Here is a 21,674-nt window from a genome sequence, read left to right as displayed (position 1 = left end):
TACTAAGGTGTGGTATACATGTACACCCATTTTAGCATTTCCTGTTCCCCCACTTTTGCAACACTTTATCATGTGAAAGAACTAAGAATAGAACTATTGCAGGCAAATAATGTTCTATATTTATTTTTTACCATTATTGCAAAACCGTAAATTGTATCTATTCCTTTTAGCCTTAATGCGGAATTTACCTCATTTTTTCCTATACCTACACACCATTACGCGCCGTTTTTCTGTAGGCCTATATTTGTGACGGTGTGATGTAGCTGCAGCCAAAAAAAAAAAAAAAATCTAAAAAATTTATTAACAGTTCAGGCAAAACAATATTATTTTATTGTAATGTTACTATAATATTATTCACATTCATTTTATTATATTAAAAAATCCTTACAAAAAAGATTCCTGAAAATGGCAAAATTTTTTTTGCGACTTGATAAGTTTATTTATCCTTAAAAATGCTTACCACAAAAAATTTTGTGCTCAGTTTGTGGCAAAAGGATGACATGTACAAAATGGGTATTTTTCCATATTTATATGTGCATTCTTTCGCACAGCATTGCATGGAAAATACTACTAGAAGTGTGATGTTCACACTTTGGTACTAAAGCTTTAGAATTTCCAATATGTTCCTAATAAAAGTGGTATGTATATAAAGCCAATACACTCTTACTGAGAAGCGCAAAAACATATGTGTATTCATCGTCCTACAAGAAACGCACAAATTTATGTCTGTTAAGAGATGCAACATTTTCCAATATTCATACGCGTTTTATAGGAGGAATTTATAAATATCAACTTTTACAAAAGAATATATATACACCTAATTCTTACTTTACATAAATAAAAAATTTGGTTCTTTTTTTTTTTTCCGAATTCGTGTAGCAGGGAAAAAAGAGAGGAAAAAAAAAAAAAATAAAAAAAAAGGATGCCAAATTGCAGTCTTATTCAACTTGCATTCCTGATCAAGTGTGTATAGCCTCAAAGAAAATATAGTGGCAATAATAAAAACAGAATTCTTGGAACAAATCTTTTCAAACAGATAGACCTTTTTTTCATGGTGATACGAAAGGTTATGGAATAACTCGATATAGCATGATGTTTTTTCATGTTGCAAACTTTATAGTTATCATTGCCTCCTTTAAAAGTTACATTGGCATATAAACTATACTTATTTCAGCCCATACTCATCTACTCATAAATACTGCCATTCTTTACACAAAATAACAAATGTATATAATACGTGTATTTTTCCTTGTTAAAAACTGCTATAAAAAAAAAAAAAAAAAAAAAATTACAGATGAACATCCTTTTTAAAAAAAAAAAAATTGCCAACATTATTTTATAACTTATCAAAAAGCATAATTTGAAGTTTTAACAATATATCTACTTATCATTATATATGTACAACTTGTGCTGTAAAAGTGTTAACAATGTGAATTGAAAAACTAGGATTATTTCCTCATAAAAGAAACAAATGAATAAATGCACAAAGGGATATTTAGAAAAAAGGAGGGAAATATAAAAAAAAAAAAAAGACATCGTGATATACAAAGATTAATATTTAAAAAAATACCAAAAAAATAAACTCTAAAAAAATAATGGACTTTGATAATTTTTTTTTTTTTTTTTGTGTTTTCTTTTTAATTAAAAAATGGAGAGATAAACAATAAATCACAATTTAACTTAAAAAACAAAAAAATATAAAAATATGAAAAAGTCATTCTTCCTTCCATAAAAAAAATGACAATTCCAATTGAACGCGTTTCTATCACCTCTTGTGTTTCTTAAGTATAAGCACAATTAAAAATAGAATTGCTGAAGAAAGAGTGGGATTATTTGATTTACAAATGATCTTCAATTTATTTTTTATGATCTCTATTCCAACCAGAACAAAATAATTCTCAAGTGCATTTGAATTATCAGCGTAACAACCAGTCAAATAAATCATGTCCTCTATATAGCACACACTTAATGCGTTTCCCTAAAAAGTAGTATAGTTTAAAGGGCCGATGAATTCATAAACACACACATATACATAGAAAGCATATTCTCAAGCAGCACTAAACAAATGATATTCTATTCACAATAAACCATATAAAAACAATTTGCTCGCATTTAACAAAATCATATGTGTGAGACATTACCAATGAAGAGAACAGAAGGATTTTTTCCTTATCCAATGTATCTATTTTGTTGATAATTTTTTCCTTTTTATATATATTAAAATTTTCGTTGTTCCAAAATTTAACAAAAACATCTTTTGTGATTTTAATGTTCTTCATAAATTTATTGATTGGAATTGGTAATCTCAACTCTATACTTTTTCTGAACATGTCTTGCATTCTGGAGAAAAAAAAATTGGAGGGTACGGGAATCAAAGTGAAAGTGAGGAAGAATATTTGAATAAGAAAAAATATCATTACAAAGTAAGATTAACATGCCGAATGAAAATTCATAATTAAGCTTAAGCTGGGTGTATTATGCACTAAAAAAAAAAAGGTTCGCGTAATCACACTATATGTATCTATGCACAAGGTTCCTGCTGTGTTTTAATCCTACCTGTAGGAAATTTTAATTAGAGGAAATCCCTTGTACATGTGTACACATTTCACGGCCATTTCCTGCAAGGAAAACAAATTTCAGGGGGAAAAAAAAATAATAATAATAATAATAATAATAATAATAATAATAATAATAATAATAATAATAATAATAATAATAATAATAATAATAATAATAATAATAATAATAATAATAAAAATATATGTATGTATGTACGTATGTATGTATGCATGTATATATACATGTAAATGCTTCTTTTCTAAAAGCATCAATTCGGGGTGCCCATTCGAATAAGCATTAACTAATCATCTAAATAGTCATTAATTAATCATGCGATAAAAAAATATTAGGGTGTGCGTTAAGAAGCACAAAATAAAATGAACCACAGTTTGCATGCCCAAATTTCTCCAAAACATAGACTTACGTAACAATTCACAGCATTCGCACATAGCATATTCTCGTAGCTCAAAAACTTGAATTTCAAGGGAAAGAGAATCTTATTGGATATCTGTATATCCATGTCATAGTAATTAACTAATTTTTTGTTCTTCAAGAAAATTTTTAGGATTCCATTGGTTCCGTAGTATTGCTGATTGATTGATATCTAATGGGCGGTAAAAAAAAAAATAAAGTAAAAAGTGAAGAAAAAAATGAAGAAAAAGGTAAAGAAAAAAAATAAAGTAAAAAATGAAGAAAAAAATAAAAAGCATAAAAAAATAATGCACAAGTGACCCCCAAATGGAAGAACGAATGATAAAATGACGATAGTCTAATATTATAAGCACTTTTGAAAAAATGGACAAAAATGTCAACACCGACAGTGGTAAACAAACTATGCTGGGGTAAAGGACATGCTTTTCTACTCTGAACAACCACCAGGGAAGATCCACACGCACGCATATATATATATATATATTTATGTGAACCTCAATGTTGCTGTCCTTAAGCAAGATGGAATTATTCTTCAATATCGAATCCTGCACATAAGATATATTGTCATGGAAAGTAAAATATTTGTTAAAGGAGTTTATACGAGTATTATCATTTCTTTGGAGTGGTCGTAGGGGTGGACATTTGTCTTTTTCATTTGCTTCTCCCAGGGATGCCTCATTCTGAATAACAGATGTTTCCTCAATTCCTGGTAAAAATTTACTTTCCTTTTTTAATATTCTGTTCTGAGTTAAATTATTCGTAAATTTGTATATGATATGATTTAATTCATCTGAATTAATTTTTCTATTTTTATTAACATATTTTTTTTTGGTTTTTAAATCAATATACTTATTCATACCGAGTATATCACCCAACGTTTGTTCTTTCGAATCTTTTTGTTTTTCCCTTAAAAATTTATTATAATTTAAAAAATCTTCTTTAATTGAATAAAAATTACTCTTCTTAATTAGGCTATTCCATAATGCATTATTTCCATCATTAACTGAGTTGTTAAATTCTTTAAACGTATTTTTATATTCATTCTGATTTTTGTTAACTTGGCTCATTCCTTCATTTAGATATGAATTAAATTCATTTATTATTTCGATCTCCATCTCGTTAAAACTATCGTTACTTCCTATAGTCTTTTCTGTCTTTCCTTCTACCGATAAATTCACCTCTAGGAGGGGGTGCAAACAGGGCGAAAAAATGAGAAAAAGTGCGAACAAGTGCGAAAAAACGAAAAAAAATGAGAGAAAAAAAAAAAAATAAAATAAATGAGAAAACGACGGAGGTGGCGAAGCAACAAAGTGCTCATTCACACTGGTGTCTGTGTTTGTATTTTTTTTTCGAATAGGTAAAGAAAAATTCTTCATCTGTATGAATGCAAAAAGTTCCTTATTCCACTCATCTCCGTTCCCTTTCAATTATTCACAATGCTTATATGTCTGTCACATATCACAACATAAAAAATGGGCTCACCATCTCTATCACTATCACCACCTCTATCTGTAGCACCGTCACTTCACCATTCCGTCAACCATTCCTCAAATGAAGATGAAAATTTACCTCTGGCATCCTTTTCCTTCCCGACAAGATCAAATGCAACTGTTTTATTACATGCCTGTTTATTTATATTGTCCAACTTTTGATTAGACCATGAGTTGTTTTCTTCTTGGATTGAAACATGCTCCTTTTTTTTATTATCTTCTTCAGTTTTTGTTAAGTCCATCTGGTTTTCTATTTTTTCTATTTTTTCTATTTTTTTTAATTTTTTTTTTTGCTTTTGTTTTTCATTATATATATCTCCTGAAATGGCATTCATTGTCGTAGTGATTACCTTTTTATCATTTCTTCCCAAGGGTAAGTCACTTGTTTGGAAATCAAGTGACTTTTCTTCTATCCTACCTTTAATGCAACCCTCGTTATATAATATATTGTTCCCTTTGAATAACTCATTTTCTGCTCTTTTCATACTCTCATCATTCGTAATTGGATGAATTTTTTTTTTATTCATGAGATCTACTTCTGTACTAACTTCTTTGTTGGATGAAGTATTTCTTACAATAGATGCAACAGTTTTTGTAACATTGCTAGAACTGTTTTTTGATAATGATTTATATTCATTTTTTTTTTCACGAAATTTTTTTTTGTTATTAGATCCAGATGGTAAACTAAAACTTCCATCATTTAGTGTACCAGAATCGTTATTTAAGTTCATATTCATGTTGTCACTTTTTTCTTTTGTTTCTTCACAAATAATTTGATTGTTTAAAAATATATTGTCCAAACTTTTTTTTAAATCTTCCCTTTGTATTGGTGTACTCCCTTGGTTTGTTTCTTTTTCTTCTTTTTTTTCATTAAATGTGATTGGGTTGCTTAGTAGGTAGGATTCATACCTAATGTTTATTTCTTCTTCTTCTTGCATTTCCTACAAAAGAAAAAAAAAAAAAATAAATAAATAAAATAAAATAAAATAAAAAAATTACAGAGTCTAACACACCACACATAAGGATATGTTCTCCAAAAGGAAAGGAAATATTTCTTCACTCTCCATCTTCGTTCTCCTATATTACATCAATAAATTTACAATAGAAATCATATTCTCCGTTTTCCAGAAATTCAATGGTTCGTCCCTTTACATCATTCAAGTATCTGCATGATAATAAGAAAAAAAATATTTCGATAAGCAAAGTGAATGTATTTCCTTTATGCTAGTCTTGATACACATATATATACATTATCATATGTGTAGTATTGATCTAATAATGTAAAAAAAAAAAAAAAAAAAAAATCTGGGGATATTTTGTATGCACGTGTCTCCTCACTTGATATAATTAGAATAGACCTTATCAACCTTGCTATGATTTACAAATTCCGTTTCAAGCAATTCAAATAGATTCTTCTTTGCATTTTTAAAATCTGAGACATACTCGTACGTAAAAAAAAAAAAAGATAAATAAGTATGTTTGCTACAAGTAGTGTGTGTGTGTGCCTGCGTGGGAGTCTTCGCTTGTATGTGTTTTTATGTGTGTTTATATGTGTTATTTAAAAAAGCAAGCACTGAAAAGTAGTCATAACAAAAAGAAAAAAAAAAAAAAAAATGCAAAAATATATGAACACAAACAATGTAATTTATTACCATTTAGTAATGTAGAATAAGATAAGGAACATCTATCTGGAATATGGATTTTCTTCTTCTGTATTTTGTTATATATTCTGTTAATAAAAGATTCATCTTTCAAATGATATCTTGATTTTATAATTTCAATTGTTTTAAATAAATTCTTCGATTCTGCAACTAAGCTACCTTTTTCTTTATTTGTGCTATGACCAAAGTATAAGAAAAACTTTTTATTTGTCCCTTCTTCATTTCTTTTTAAAAGTTTATATGCATATGTGAGGATATCTCCATTTATTGTCATATCTGCATTTTGGGGATTCAAAATAAGGGCGATACTAATAACCTGATGGTAGCAAGGGAAAAAATAAAATTATTTTTTTTTTTTTTTACAAAATGAAGTAAATTAATTTATCATCATTTTCCCTCGTTCATATGCTAATCGCACGTATGCCTGTGTTTGGTTTTGTACATCCACGTTTGCAATTTACGTCTTTCCAATTGTTCATGCAGACAAAAGGGAGGGCACATTCATTCGCACATTCGTCTAAGAATGCATACATACACGCATACATACATACATACATACATACATACATGCATACATACAAACGTACATATACACACTCACACATACGTACGTGTTTGTGTGAACGAGTATATACCTTAAGAGCCGTGGTTCGTGAAAGCGCAGGGTTTTTTATATTTCTCAGCGTGTTGTAACAAAAGTTAAATAACTCCTCATATTTTTTATGCCTAAATAAATGTTCCTTCAACTCCTTAAAATATATATGCAGATATTCAGTAGACTCTGTGCAGGTTTTAAACAATATCTTGTCATCTTCTGAAATCGTATTTTTATATTTTTTCTTACATAACGTCATTATGTGTTCTGTGGTTACTGTTTCCTTCTCACTTGTTTTATTTTTTGAAAATTTCCTAATCTTCCAATGTTCTAATCTTCCAATGTTCTAATCTTCCAATGTTCTAATCTTCCAATGTTCTAATCTTCCAATGTTCTAATCTTCCAATGTTCTAATCTTCCAATGTTCTAATCTTCCAATGTTCTAATCTTCCAATGTTCTAATCATCCAATGTTCTAATCTTCCAATGTTCTAATCTTCCAATGTTCTAATCTTCCAATATTCCAATCTTCTAATCTTCCAATCTTCTAAACTTACAATCTCCCAATCTTCTAAATCTTTATAATTTTTTTTTTAAATTGTTCCAGTAGGGAAAGGCATGTCCTAGTGAACATTATTTATAAAATTTTGGAGTGAATCTCAAAGGGCTCGATCGGAGGGACATTCTACTATTTCCCACTTTCCCTCTTTTCCGTTTCCCAAGGTTTTTTAAAAAAATCTATTCAACCATTGGCCAAACCAAGGAGATAAAAAAGTAAAAAGGTAAACAAGTAAAAAAATAAAAAAGTAAAAGAGTAAAAAAGTAAAAGAGTAAAAAAGTAAAAGAGTAAAAAAGTAAAAGAGTAAAAAAGTAAAAGAGTAAAAAAATAAAAAAGTAAAAAAATAAAAAAGTAAAAAAATAAAAAAGTAAAAAAATGAAAAAGTAAAAAAGTAAAAAAGTAAAAAAATGAAAAAGTAAAAAAGTAAAAAAATAAAAATATGTATGACACATATACATATACACATATATATGAATAGCATAACTAAGAGGTAGGACCCCAAGAGGGCTCAAGAAAAGTGAAAAAAAAAAAAAAAAATAAAATATAATAAATATAATAAACTATAATAAAATATAAAAAAATACTAACAAAACTCGTAACAAATAAATCGACGTATTCTGAAAGAAATAACCATGTGAACTACCCGAGTAATTGGTGACAGATGTACATTTTACCCAACTTTACACAATTTTTCATCCACACATGAGGACAAGTAATTGCATGTGCGAATATAAAGAGAGGAGTAAAATTATAACACACGTGTAAATCAGTACAATATAATCTCACACCTTTTTTTGTCCTATCCCGTGTGCTGAGTACATGTATATATATTTTCCCTTGATTACACCAGCACGACAATTTTCCTTTACATTTACACTTCACAAATTAAGACCCATATAAATCATATCCATTACGTTGTCCAGTTAAAAAAATTTGTTCATTCGTTCTGATTCTCCCGTACGTACGATTTATAATTATTTAGAATTGCGAGAAGAATATGCTGAAATGAGATAAAGCCCATTTCAAATCGCACACATAATTAAATTCACGTGTTCTCAAAATGATATACAAGCTTTAATTATCATTATCTTGGGGAAAAGGTAATAACAATCTAAACACAACCCGTCTGTTCACGTTTAGGTGCCAAATAAGAGAAAAAAAAAAAAAAAAAAAAAAAAAAAAAAAATATTCCAACTTATGCTAAAAAGTTAAATATGCATATGAATCCCTTCTTGAATATTAAAAATTTTTATCGAAATTTTTTGTATCTTCTATTGCACCCCGTTTTAAGATATTCTTCATTAACAGTTACGTCATATGTGTGGGTAGCAAAAATGCTTAAAAATAAAGATATGATAAAAAAAAAAAAAAAAAAAAAAATAGCAGATGCACTTCCCGTGGTACCTCGAATGAATTCAATTATGTTCTAAGGAAAAGGTGCTATATGTGCCTTCCCTCGAGGTACAAATGCACGCTATACTGTATGGACATATTTTACACTCTTAATGAGGAAGCAGTTGCATATACATTACACACGTGCACATCCACTTGCAATTCCAATTGCACATTCATTTGCGTTCGCACTAAAGAACTCTCAAATTTACACGCCCATTTTACATTCCCAGTTTGATCCGAATTTCTAGAAAGGTCCCCTTCCCAAACCCACAAAAATAGGAAATGGATACACATACAAAGTGGTGAAGAAGAAAAAAAAAAAAAAAAAAAAAAAAAAAAAATATTACAGTTATATGCATACATGTCAGTCCCTACATGCGTTGCGGTTAAAATGTATAAATATGGATAAACAGAAAAAGACCAATGTGGTGAAAGAAAATCCTTGGCTTAAACATAGGCACAGTCTGATTCACATTTCTAATGTTGTAAAGAATGAAAACATACAAGAAAATAGAAACGGGAATGGAAGTGAAATCGAAAAATATGAGGACAAATCGAATGAACAAATTTATGGCTCTTTGCCAACTCCAGATTTGGAAAAAATCAACATTCGAGACTTCGATCAGTACATTCATTACATTACAAAGGTTAAACGTTTTACTCTTCTCCTCATTGTTCTTCTCATTTTTGCCCTGAGGCATTTTTGGAACAGTCCATTAGACACCTGCTAACTTCTTGGCATCTCTACACATCACTCATTTCTTTCATCCATATACCCTACATGAACTCGTCTTAGTGTGCAGATTGAGGGGAAGTTATATACATATATATATATATATATATCTATATATATGTATATAAGAACGTGCCCACACAAAGCACATATACCAAGTGAGGAGAGAGTTGAAATGATCTAGTAAATTTCTGATGATCCCCAGAAGGCATGGTACAAATGATAAAAACATTTTCATATTTCTATTTCACAGATTAACACATTGAATGATGTAAATATTCATAACGTAGATGAAATTAATCTAGACCATTTTGAAAATGTTTTGAAGAATCCCTCCAAGTATATAGAAATAAGAAAATGTACTGAAAATTTTTCTCAAAGGGGAGCCACCAATTGGGACAACTTGGACACGATAAATCATCTATCGAGCTGTGACCATTTTGAATCACAATGGAAAAAGGACTACGACTCTTTCTTCAGCGATGATTCCAAATGTAACATGTCTACTCTTGTGCAGGAGCAGAAAGTGGTAAGCCCTCTGCAAATTGGGGATGTACCTGTACTCGTGCATGTACACACGCGTGGTATCTTACAGGAATTCTCAGTTCAGTTACATGCACATCTGTGCAAGGCAAAATTTAGTACATCCATCCGTGTATGCATACAGTACATCTGTCTGCCACATCTGTCTGCCACATCTGTCTGCCACATCTGTCTGCCACATCTATCTGCCACATCTATCTGCCACATCTGTGGGTACAACCATGCATATATACATACGCTACACACATGTAAGAATATTTCCACATGGGGGAACCTCCACATATTCGTCTATTCAACACAACGAACCCCCCCCCCCCCTTGCAGCTGATCGAAAACCTAGACACAATCGACAGAAGCATAAACGTACTGATATCCAAGGATTTTCAGAATTATCTGCATATAATAACTGTAATGAAGAATATTAGAAATGAAATTGAAAGTACACACGATGAAATAAAGTCATTAAAGACACACGTGAATGATATAAAAGGAATGTTATTAAAAAATATTCATTTAAAAAAACACAATGACTTGAAGAAAAAATGCATAAAAGTGAATTATGTTCTTAAAAAATTCATGTATTTTCAGACTCTACTGAAAGTGTTAAAAAAAAGTTTGCAAAAAAATAAAATTTATCATTGTCTAGCTGTAGTAAACAAAATATTTAAAATTTATAATTTTTTTAGAAAATTTTTTTTTTTTCAATATTTTCAAAAATATTTTTCTAATTTTAACATATTATACTTGAAAAACTTTATATCTCAGAATTTCCTTTTTTCATTTTTTTATTACACTTTGTTATTTCTCTTTCGATCTAAGAGAAGAAAAGGTCATCTTTATTCAGTTCATAAGTTGAATAAATGTCTTCGCCACTACCTTGTGCGTCCCAATGATTGGAATCACCTGCAGGGAAGTAACAGATCCTTAGAAGATGAGGCAATTCACAGGAGCAACAAAACCCGTTGTGGATTTGCAACAACACGAGAGAGTAACATTTACATGAGTTATTTTAACTCCAATTTTGACCATACGCTACCTAAGAATAGAAAATCATGCGACTATGCAAGCAAAGACACAAATATTCATAAATCAGAAAATCAAAGGGAGAAAAAAAAAATAAAGAACTTTGTAAAATTTCACAAATTGATGAACAAAGAGTTTATGCGCCTTTTGTACAGGGAAAAAAAAAAAATTATCAAGTACAAGAAAAGAAAAAATGATGTAAAATTTTTTGTTAAGCAATGGAATTACACATCGAACACATATTTTTGTAAAAAAAGAAACAAAAAATTCAAGATGGATGAACAAATTTCCCAATTAAACAAAATTTTCACGCCGTCTCTACTTTTTAACAACTTCTTTGATTCATTGAAACGTTTTTGTCGTAATCAAAATTATTTCATTCCCTTCGTTGATAACTTATTCTATCAGTCTCTAAGTGAATCCATTTTGCTTATGCAATGTGACCAGATTTGTCACATTCCTGAAGAGACCTCCTTTGGAGAAGTAAAAGGAAATAAACCCGATGGATCTTCTACCATAGAGGGAGAAAATTTTAAGCCAGAGGGATCTCCTACCATAGAGGGAGAAAATTTTAAACTAGACAGAAGTAACATCCACATGGAAAACATGTTAGATAAACATGGAACCCAAAATGAATTGAAATATTCAGAATGGAACAAAGATATTCAAAGTGCATGCAAAAATCGAATGAGATTAGGAAAAGAGAAAAAAAATAAGAATCAGTGTTATGAACGTGGAAAAATTCACACATTATATTTACTATCAGAAAAGAAAGGTAACACGAATAGGCATAGTAACAAAATAATAAATAGCATTTGCGAATATCTAGTTATAAAAAAATGCAAAAGAAAAAAAAATTTTGAATTTCATGAAAAGGAGACAATAAACATGTTGCACAGACATATAGGTCTGTTCCCTACTGTAAATTTAATGCATTTTTTAAATAAATTTTTCAGTAAAATAAAAATAGTTTACAGTAATATAAACAAATGGACTTCATTTTTAATAAGAAAAACAATTACAGTAATTTTGGATGATGCTTATATGAATACTTTTAAGATACATATCCCGTTTCTTATATCTCATGGTAGCTATTTTCAACTTGTTAAGAAAAAAAAATTCTTGAATATGATGAAACATGTATTTATAAAGTATTGGAAAAATTACCAAAATATACAATACTTCCTTTTTAATAAATTCTTAGAAAAATTAAATGACATATTAAATGAAAGGAAAAAATATAATCTACATTTAGGAATTAATCAAATGATTTCTATGCATCGGACTATTCTTCCCATCTTTTTATTCATCCATAGGAAAAGATATCAATTAAGAAAGATCTATTTGCACATTTTTCTTTTATCCATCTTCAGCTTGTTAAGAAATAAAAGGCAAGCCAAACATGCACACAAACTGATTTCCTTATCTCATAAGAATCCTACAAATGTAAGCCGACTATACAAACAACCCATTCGAAATAATTTAGTTAAAAAAAGCTTCAACGTAAGAATATGTCTAACCAAGAACTTCCTTACTTTAATCAAAAAAGTAACCTTACTTAACTGCATATCCAAACGAAGGAACGAACAGAAAATGAGGATTAGAAAAAATGCTTTGGTTTCTCTTTACCTATGGAATAAAACGAAACACCAAACATGTGAAACTCACATTGGGGAAGATAATCTAATCATGGAAAGATCAAATGACGAGACAAATAAAATAGATAACCAATTCGACAAGCACACAGGAAAGAATTTACCAGTAGAAGAAGACCCCTTGAGAGAATATCACCAGAGGTATTTACCGTCTACACCATATAAAAACCTTTGTGTGACAAATTCATTGCTCATTTCGAATCAGCTGTTTTATTTGTCAGTGAAAAGGAGAAAATTATTATTAAGACTAGAAAAAAAAAAAAAAAAAAAAAAACAGCAAGATATGGTCAATTTTATTAAAATAATAAAAAGGAAGACAATGTTAAAAAAAAATTTCAAATTCATGCATATTCCTGATGAAAAGAAATATTATAATAAGATCACAAAATATATAAAAAGTGAATCCATTATTGCTATAAATAATTTTTACGAATTTAAAAATATACAAATGCATAAATCATTGGAATTAGAAAAATGGAACATACTTGATGATATACCATATGAAGTAAACACACAGTTAGAAAAATATTTCAAAATAAAAAATAAAGATACAAATAAATTATTAATTAATAATAAATTATATTACTTAACTAATAGTAGTATATCATTTCTATGTATCCTATTTCAGTACGTTCATTTTATGTTATCATTGCCTTTAATATCAAATGAAATTGTTACAAAAGTTCTCAATTTTTATGACAAACAATTTTTTACAAATATTCATCATTTTATTATTAATGGACATGCAGTTACTAATAGTACTCTTAAGAGCATCACAATAAAAATACTAGCACTCGTCATTAACACAGTGGATTTTACAGAGTCTATTTTAATTCAAATATATTCCATTTGGTACAAGCTCGGGGAGTTTTTCCACAGGGAAAGGAAAATAATCTCCACTGGAAATAGCACAAATACAGGAGTAGTAACAAATGTGATTACAGATACAAACACATCAATGCACAATGGAATGAAAAGCAGAGATATCAAACTGAGTCAGTGTGTGCAGAATATTAATTCTCAATGTATTGATAAGGATTCATTTCGGACACCCAACGGGATGATTATCCAAATTTTGGGAGATGTTAAAACGGACTCATGTGGCAATAAAATTTTAACAACTATTTTTCCTGAAACTGAACAAAAAACGCATAATCCGTTTGACACTTCCTCTAGAGATAAAAATTGTAAAAGTGAAAAAAAAAATACTGGTAAGGGAGAAAAAAACAGCATTTATAGAAACAACGTGAACTCTATAAATCATAGCGAAATAATGATTCCCATAAAAATAAGTGAAAAACATATTTCTACAGAAATGTTACAAGATGTGAAATCCCATGAGGTAAGTAGCGTATTTGTAGGATATAAAAAATGCATAACACATTTCTCCAAGCTTCACCGGTATTATATTCCTCATGATATTAAATTGTTCAGACAAGAATGGCAAAACGCTAGTGCAAACTTTAAGCGTGTGTTAGATAAGTCATTCCTTCTGAGAAAAAAATTATCTCAAAAAATAGTAGACATTTTATCTACTCGATTTGATTATTACACGAACATTTGGCTAGCTTCAGACAACATGATAAAGAATCAAATTGTGAATTCCCTGAACTATGAGTGTGATATATTGCCATATGGGATGCAACTTCGCTCTACATGCAAGGTAAAACCTGTGTCACCTCCTTCCTGCGAGACATAAACGTCTCAACATACACATGTGTGCATCGATGTATACATAGATGTATGCAATTGCTCACATATGGGCCCCACAAACACACACAGACCGCTTTGGAAAATTGTCTCTCGTCCCCATTTACGCCACACGCAGCTGCTGACAACCTATCTGCCCGAGGAAGATACAAAAAGCATCTATCGAGAACTGTTCCAAGATATAGTAAACAGATTTAGCTTAAGAATTAATGTACTAAAGGGAAACGACAAATATAAACAAGTTATTACAAGACTACTACAAGATCATTTAACAGAAAAATCCGAAATAGATCAACTAATTTTGCATTATTACAACTATGAGTTTAAGGCAAAAATAACTCACATTATTAACAAAAATGTAGGCGATAAAATAATAATAGACATAACCAACGTTTTAATTATTTTGTATAAAATCCCTTTTTTATGTGAAATTATTGAAACATTTTTAAATGATTTTTTACAAATTTGTAAATCCCATTGGTACGTAACTATAGACCCATTTGTAATTCTAAGTAAAAAATGTAAAAAATAGTCACTTTTAAAAAAGTTTAAATTTTATGTTTGGGTAATAAAAAAGTAAAAGAGTGTACATTGGGGGGGTGGGAGAAATAAGTTTTTTTTTTTTTTTTTTTTGCACTATATATTTTGCACTATTTATTTTGCATTACTTGCTTTGATTTATTTAATTTGTTTTAAATATTTTAAGACTTTTTTTTTTTTTTTTGGTTTAACGCCTGCACGTTATTTGCAGCATTTAAATGTTCTTCGCATGAAGAATTTATAAAATCTACAAGTACACATAATCATTATTTTAATTAAATTACACTTTTCATCAACCTACTTTTGTATCACCATTTTATGATAATCTCCACATTAGAGACACATTTACAACGCATTTTTATGATACTCTTCTAAAAATAACAGCACCAAAACCACTGATCAACATTTAATTTCATCACTTGTTGCATCCAACCAAAGTTTATATCAACTTTAATCCTCAATCCTGCTTCTGCGTTACCATCTCAAAAATTACAAAACGGACGAAATACAAAACTACTTGAGGGGGGGAGGGAAAAAAAAAAAATAAAAAAAAAAAAAAAAAATAATTGCTAAGGCCTTGTCAGAATTAGCATTATAAATATGAACACAATTAGATATATAAAAATATGGTTCATGTTTGTACTACCTTCTTTAGATAAAAATTTTAACCATTATAAACTTATTTTTCCTATACACACATACACTCAATTTTGGGTTCCTTTTTTCTAAGTGTCATATAATAGAAAGAACAATTTTATTTCCCATTTCTTTTATTCTTCTATTTTTGTTAAAGTTTCTTTGAAAATGGTGTATACGCATAAGTACACGTATACTCCGAATTATATTTTACACATATGCATACACATAAAAAATAGGCATGGTATATATATATATATATATATATATATATATATATATATATATATATGCAAACCCCATGCAAGTACACATGGTGCACAAAATACAGATATATCATATATACATGCACACATAATCACGAATATGTCTACGCGCATAGATATTCGCACATACATACGTGTAAATATGCATGTGCACGTTTTTGAACAAGTTGCCATCTTTTCAATATCGTCCATTTCACTCCACTCCCGTTTTTTCTACTTAGCCTTCTTCCTCCTTTTCTTTATTTACACTCATACCTCTGAGTGAGTTACTACTACAGTGCATAAAGTTATCAAAAAATAAATATTTGCATTTATATCCTTATACATTTTTTACCTTTACAATTTAATTTTTTTTTTTTTTTTTTTTTTTTTTTTTTTTTTTTTGGCGTTCCATAAATAGATATCCACACATATAAAATGCATTCGAATATGAACATGATAATATAATACTATGGAATAAATGTAGACCGAATACGTTGTGTAATTGTTTTTTTTATAACACTTAAGCAAAGATGTAAGAGCGTGAAATCATGTATATATACATATATATACATGCACAACAAGAAAGCGGATATATACATATACATATGTATATATATATATATATATGCGCACACAACTCTTGTATACAGATCCTGGAAAACAGTTCAACGGTGCATGAAAAGGGCGATGAAAAAATGGTTAGGAAAAAAATTCGTAATTTTTTTTTTTTTTTTTTTGATTTATTTATTTATTTTTTTTTTTTTATTATTTTATTTATTTATTTATTTTTTTGTTTTTGTTGCTGCTGCTTCGTTTGGTGCTGTGCATCCGTTTGGCTCTTCGTCATCTTTGTTGTTCGTTTTTGTGATTCATTTTCCTCATGTTATCTTGCTTCCCCTCTTTTAAATATACACATGGAGATGGGGATGATGATAAACGAATCATCGTGCTTCCTCAATTCCCAATTTGAACGCATATGGACTCGAGCCTTACTCATAGTTTTAGAAGCACTTTCTGTGGACGATGCTGGGTCCTGATTCATCATACTCCTCCTTCGTAATCCACATTTGTTGAAAAGTAGAAAGAGATGATAATATAGATCCTCCAATCCATACAGAATATTTTCTCTCTGGGGGAGCTACAACTTTAATCTTCATTGTTGAAGGAGCAAGGGTTGTGATATCTCTGGTTAATCTCTCCCCAATACCTTCATACATGGTTGTTCCACCTGATAATACAATATTTCCATAAAGATCCTTTCGAATATCTACATCACATTTTTTAATAGAATTAAATGTTGTTGTGTGGATTCCGGAAGCTTCTTTTCCTAAGAAAGATGGTTGGAATAGAGCTTCTGGGCATCTAAATCTTTCATTTCCTACAGTAATTATATTTCCATCTGGTAATTCATAAGATTTTTCTATGTCACTACTTTGTTCTGATGTTTTCATTTCTTCATCAAAGTTTAATGCAATGTAACATAATTTCTCTTTAATATCTCTAACAATTTCTTTTTCTGCGGATGTTGAAAATCCATATCCTCTTTCGTGAAGAATTTTCATCAAATATTCTGTTAAATCTCTTCCAGCTAAATCTAACCTCATGATTGCATGTGGTAATGCATATCCTTCATAAATTGGAACTGTGTGAGAAACTCCATCACCACTATCCAAAACAATACCAGTAGTACGACCAGATGAATACAAGGATAACACTGCTTGAATTGCCACATACATAGCTGGAACGTTAAATGATTCAAACATAATTTGAGTCATTCTTTCACGATTTCCCTTTGGGTTTAAGGGAGCTTCTGTTAATAACACTGGATGCTCTTCTGGTGCAGCTCTTAATTCATTGTAAAAGGTATGATGCCATATTTTTTCCATATCATCCCAATTTGTTACTATACCATGTTCTATTGGATATTTTAAGGTTAAAATTCCTCTTTTTGTTTGTGCTTCATCACCAACAAATGCATCTTTCTCTTCCATTCCCACCATAATTCCTGGGTTCTTGGGTCTACCAACTATACTTGGAAAAACTGAGCGGGGAGCATCATCACCTGCAACACCAGCCTTTACATTACCTGATCCGTTATCTACAACTAATGCTTGAACTTCCTCATCACCCATTTTGTTGAGAAATTTTAAAGTGAAAAATGTTTTTTTATTTTTATTTTATTTTTTAGATACAACTAGGTGAGCTAGTGTTCTATTGCACAGGTATACATGTGTGTGCGCACGCACTGAATTATGTATGTATACGTTTATATATGTTTGTATCTGTGTGTGTAAGTGTGTGTGTGTATGTTAGGTTCGTATATAATTAAACTTTTCCTTATTGATATTTGCTCGTACAAATGATGTAACAAAAGAAAAAAAAAAAAAAACGTTACAATAATGCGTGAGGAAAATAAATTAATTTTATGCGTTATTTTGAATTTAACATAAATTACATTTTACATTAATTTCATTTCTCTTAATTTGCATTGCGCATCAGTTGCACTTTCTGATAAATTGCACTTAAAATAATATTCAGTAAAATGTGAAAAAAAAAAGAATAGAAAAAAATAGAAAGAAAAAAAAAAAATGAAAGAAAGAAAATAAGAAAGAAAGGAAAAGGAAAAAAAAAAAAAAAAAAAAAAAAAAAAAAAAAAAAAAAAAAAAAAAAAAAATAAAAAAAAAAAAAAAAAAAAAAAAAAAAAAAAAAAAAAAAAAAAAAAAAAAAAAAAAAAAAAAAAAAAAAAAAAAAAAAAAAAAAAAAAAAAAAAAAAAAAAAAAAAAAAAAAAAGAAAAAGAAAAAAAAAAAAAAAAAAAAAAAAAAAAAAAGGCAATTAAATAGTTGCACGTTTGTCGCTTGAATATGTAAAAAAAAACAATTTCGCAAATATGTAAATATACAGCTGAAAAGAAAAAAAAAAAAAAAAAAAAAATGATTGATGTACGGAGTGTGACTATATTTATGTGCGTAAACCCAACAAATAATTTACTAATACGGAAAAAAAAAAAAAAAAAAAAAAAAAAAAAAAAAAATAAAAAAAAAAAAAAAAAAAAAAAAAAAAAAAAAAAAAAAAAAAAGTGTTCAAATCTACACTCTTTTAGATGAAAAAATGAAAAAGAAGAAAAATGTGGTAAAGTGAAAGTGTGAAAAAAATGTTACAGGAGTGTTGTGTAAAACTGGCGAAAGCAAAAATTATGTACGCTAAAAAAGATGGAATAAATTGAAAATGATCTGTGACTAAAAATTTTCTTTATAATTTTTTCAATTTACTTTCGTTTTTTGGAAGCGAATATTTAAGTGTATAAGTGTACAATAAAGTGAACATATTATATGTAAACGAATACATATGCATAAATGAATATACAAACAAATGTACAAACGAATTAAAAACGAATTAAAAACGAATATTTACGCATATACTATAATGTATATTTGCGCGTACATATAAATATACACATATATGTACTACATGTTTGGCACACGCACATGTGCACATAAAAATGTAAACACAAACACGCCTCACGAATATTAAAGCTTTATTTTTTTTATGTTCTTTTTAAAGGCACACGGGAGTGATGTGTAATTGCAGTTATTTTCCTCTTTTTTTTTTGGTTCCTGTTTTATTTCCCTTTTTTTTCCCAATTTTTTAAAATCATCTTTTTTCGTTTTTTCACCATGAGCAATGTATTTTTGTTTGTTTATTTTTAGTTTTATTAAAATATATGTTTGCATGAATATATTTGAAGAATTATGTAAATAAGTGTAAATATACATATAATATATACAATTTAACTTGCGCATATATCGCACGAATGTCCCAGTTTATACGATTTCACAAATCACATAAAAATGCATGTACGCACTTGACTATGTTACAGCAATTGTTAGTAGCGTTATGGCAAAAAAAAAAAAAGAAAAAAAAAAGAAAAAATAGCGAAAGTAAATAAATGAACAAAATATGAAATGTGCAAATGAACAAATATACGAAATGTGCGAAATAAGCGAAGGACAAAAATTAGTGTGTACGTTGTGTATTTGTTTTTTTTTTTTTTTCAGATATGTGTTGACAAAATGATATTAAAGATGTTTTATCCATTTTCTTGCAACCCACCATTTTTTTTTCTTTTGGAATTGTGCTAAATTTTTTAATGAAACAATTTTTTATGGTAATGTTTTTTTTCTTTTTTCACTGACCAAAACAAAGTTTGGTTTAAAAAAGCTAGATTTTTTTTTTTTTTTTTTTTTTTTTTCTCTCACCAATTTTATACACCTAAATGCATATAAAAAGCAAATGAGTATATGTCCATTCAGGTAAATGTAAATACTATATCATGTAAACATGTATTAATTTAGCTAGTTTATTGTTAAAAGATGTCAAATGTATATGGCAATTAGCAAGCTAGAAAAATAAAAATTTTTCAATAGCCACAAAAAACAGTGCGACACAGTAGTTGAATTTACCTGGACGGTATTTTTTTTTTTTTTTTTTTTTTTTCAAACAACTAACATGATGTAAATATCTTCTAAAAAAAGCTACATTTCTTGAACGATTGTAACATAATCTTTTTGAAAAATATAAAATTTCAATTTTGCTTATAATATTTAACAATAATTTTATTGTCTCATTTTTCTCCATTCCATCTATAAATTGTTACTAATCAGTCGATAATTTCTTAAGATTCACATGTTTGTCTTTATTATTCTATTATTAAAAATGAAAAAAAAAAAAAAAAATTGGCTATTTCTTCGAGCCATCCTAATGTATATTATCACAAAAGTCAAACCTACAAAAGGATATGACAAACTAATAAAAAAAGGAAAATAACACAGATATAATATTTTGTACGTTCGTGTTGTAGACATGAAAAACATTCACGTATATAAAATGTTGCTACTTAGGTTGTTTTTTCTTCTTCTTTTCTCGAGATCCACTGTACATTTAAAAAGCACAGTTTTGTATATTGCATTTATTATTCGAAGAGGTAGGCACACGTAATAGGGAAGAAACATGTATCTATTTTAAGCATATTGCCATTTTTCCTTTTTTTTTTTAAAGTTTATGTTTATAAGGTAGTAACCCTAATATGTCAAAAAGTTCACACACATTTGCAACTCCCCTTGTGATTGATTCTTGTCATATAATTACTTTGTTTTTATAGTTCCGAAATATATCTAATTTGTTTACAACATATATTTGCCCATCCTATTTCATCACACATTCGTGCATATTTTGTATAAAGCATGTTTGTTAAAAAGGCACCCCTTTTTATTAGGGAGTGCACCATAGCACCGGCGAATACTTCCCAAACCCAACCCTTTTGTAAACACACAACTTTTCATGAATGACAACATGAGCACTGATAAACACAAATGGAAAGGGTAAGTGGAGAAAACTGAATAAAAGGAAAAAAAAAATGTCACAAATATTATGCATTTTAAACTACTGCTCACAGGCGTATAATGTGCATACATACACTTATGAATAAAATATGAAGAGTCAACTTAACTAACCCCTTCTTATAATGAATGAAGAAATTGTTCCAACAGACCCACATCAATTCCACAGGTACATTTAAAAATGATTCATTTTCATCTCTCCCCTTTTGGACGCGTATATGGTCATATACATGTTCATAAAGTTTGGCTTCGTGAACAGTCGTGTAATATACCACATGTGTACATATAACTATGTCTGAATGAATATAACATAGTCCAAATGATTGGGAGAGATTGCAAAAAGAAGAATGAAATGATGTTTTGGAAATTTCTCGAATCTACTTAATTAATACACGTAAAATGACACCTTGCGAAATTGATGAAAATGCTGAAAAAAAAAAATTATACATAAATATATATATATATATATATATATATATATATGTGTGTGAATTCTTAT

The 21,674-nt window shown here is 28.8% G+C and overlaps 3 protein-coding genes across 3 annotated transcripts; 1 reads left to right on the top strand and 2 right to left on the bottom strand.

The window, feature by feature from the left end:
- Window positions 1-1,765: 1,765 nt before the first annotated feature.
- Window positions 1,766-6,996, bottom strand: PGO_146240 (hypothetical protein, conserved; the record flags this gene model as incomplete). Its single annotated transcript, XM_028690614.1, has 10 exons — window positions 1,766-1,978; window positions 2,142-2,340; window positions 2,557-2,618; window positions 2,984-3,163; window positions 3,486-4,171; window positions 4,561-5,422; window positions 5,568-5,646; window positions 5,820-5,913; window positions 6,134-6,458; window positions 6,778-6,996. The coding sequence occupies 10 exons, from the start codon at window positions 6,994-6,996 to the stop codon at window positions 1,766-1,768; spliced, it is 2,919 nt and encodes a 972-aa protein (XP_028546415.1).
- A 2,095-nt stretch (window positions 6,997-9,091) lies between these two features.
- On the top strand, window positions 9,092-14,886 carry PGO_146230 (hypothetical protein; the record flags this gene model as incomplete). Its single annotated transcript, XM_028690613.1, has 4 exons — window positions 9,092-9,337; window positions 9,677-9,952; window positions 10,291-14,307; window positions 14,473-14,886. 4 exons carry the CDS (start codon window positions 9,092-9,094, stop codon window positions 14,884-14,886), a joined length of 4,953 nt encoding a protein of 1,650 aa, XP_028546414.1.
- A 1,893-nt stretch (window positions 14,887-16,779) lies between these two features.
- Window positions 16,780-17,910, bottom strand: PGO_146220 (actin; the record flags this gene model as incomplete). The annotated part of the gene is made up of 1 exon (XM_028690612.1): window positions 16,780-17,910. The coding sequence occupies one exon, from the start codon at window positions 17,908-17,910 to the stop codon at window positions 16,780-16,782; it is 1,131 nt and encodes a 376-aa protein (XP_028546413.1).
- Window positions 17,911-21,674: the final 3,764 nt, after the last annotated feature.

This window comes from Plasmodium gonderi (genome assembly GCF_002157705.1).
Source record: "Plasmodium gonderi DNA, contig: Chr14, whole genome shotgun sequence".
Classification (NCBI taxonomy): Eukaryota; Apicomplexa; class Aconoidasida; order Haemosporida; family Plasmodiidae; genus Plasmodium; species Plasmodium gonderi.
This window is presented reverse-complemented; position numbering and strand designations above follow the sequence as displayed.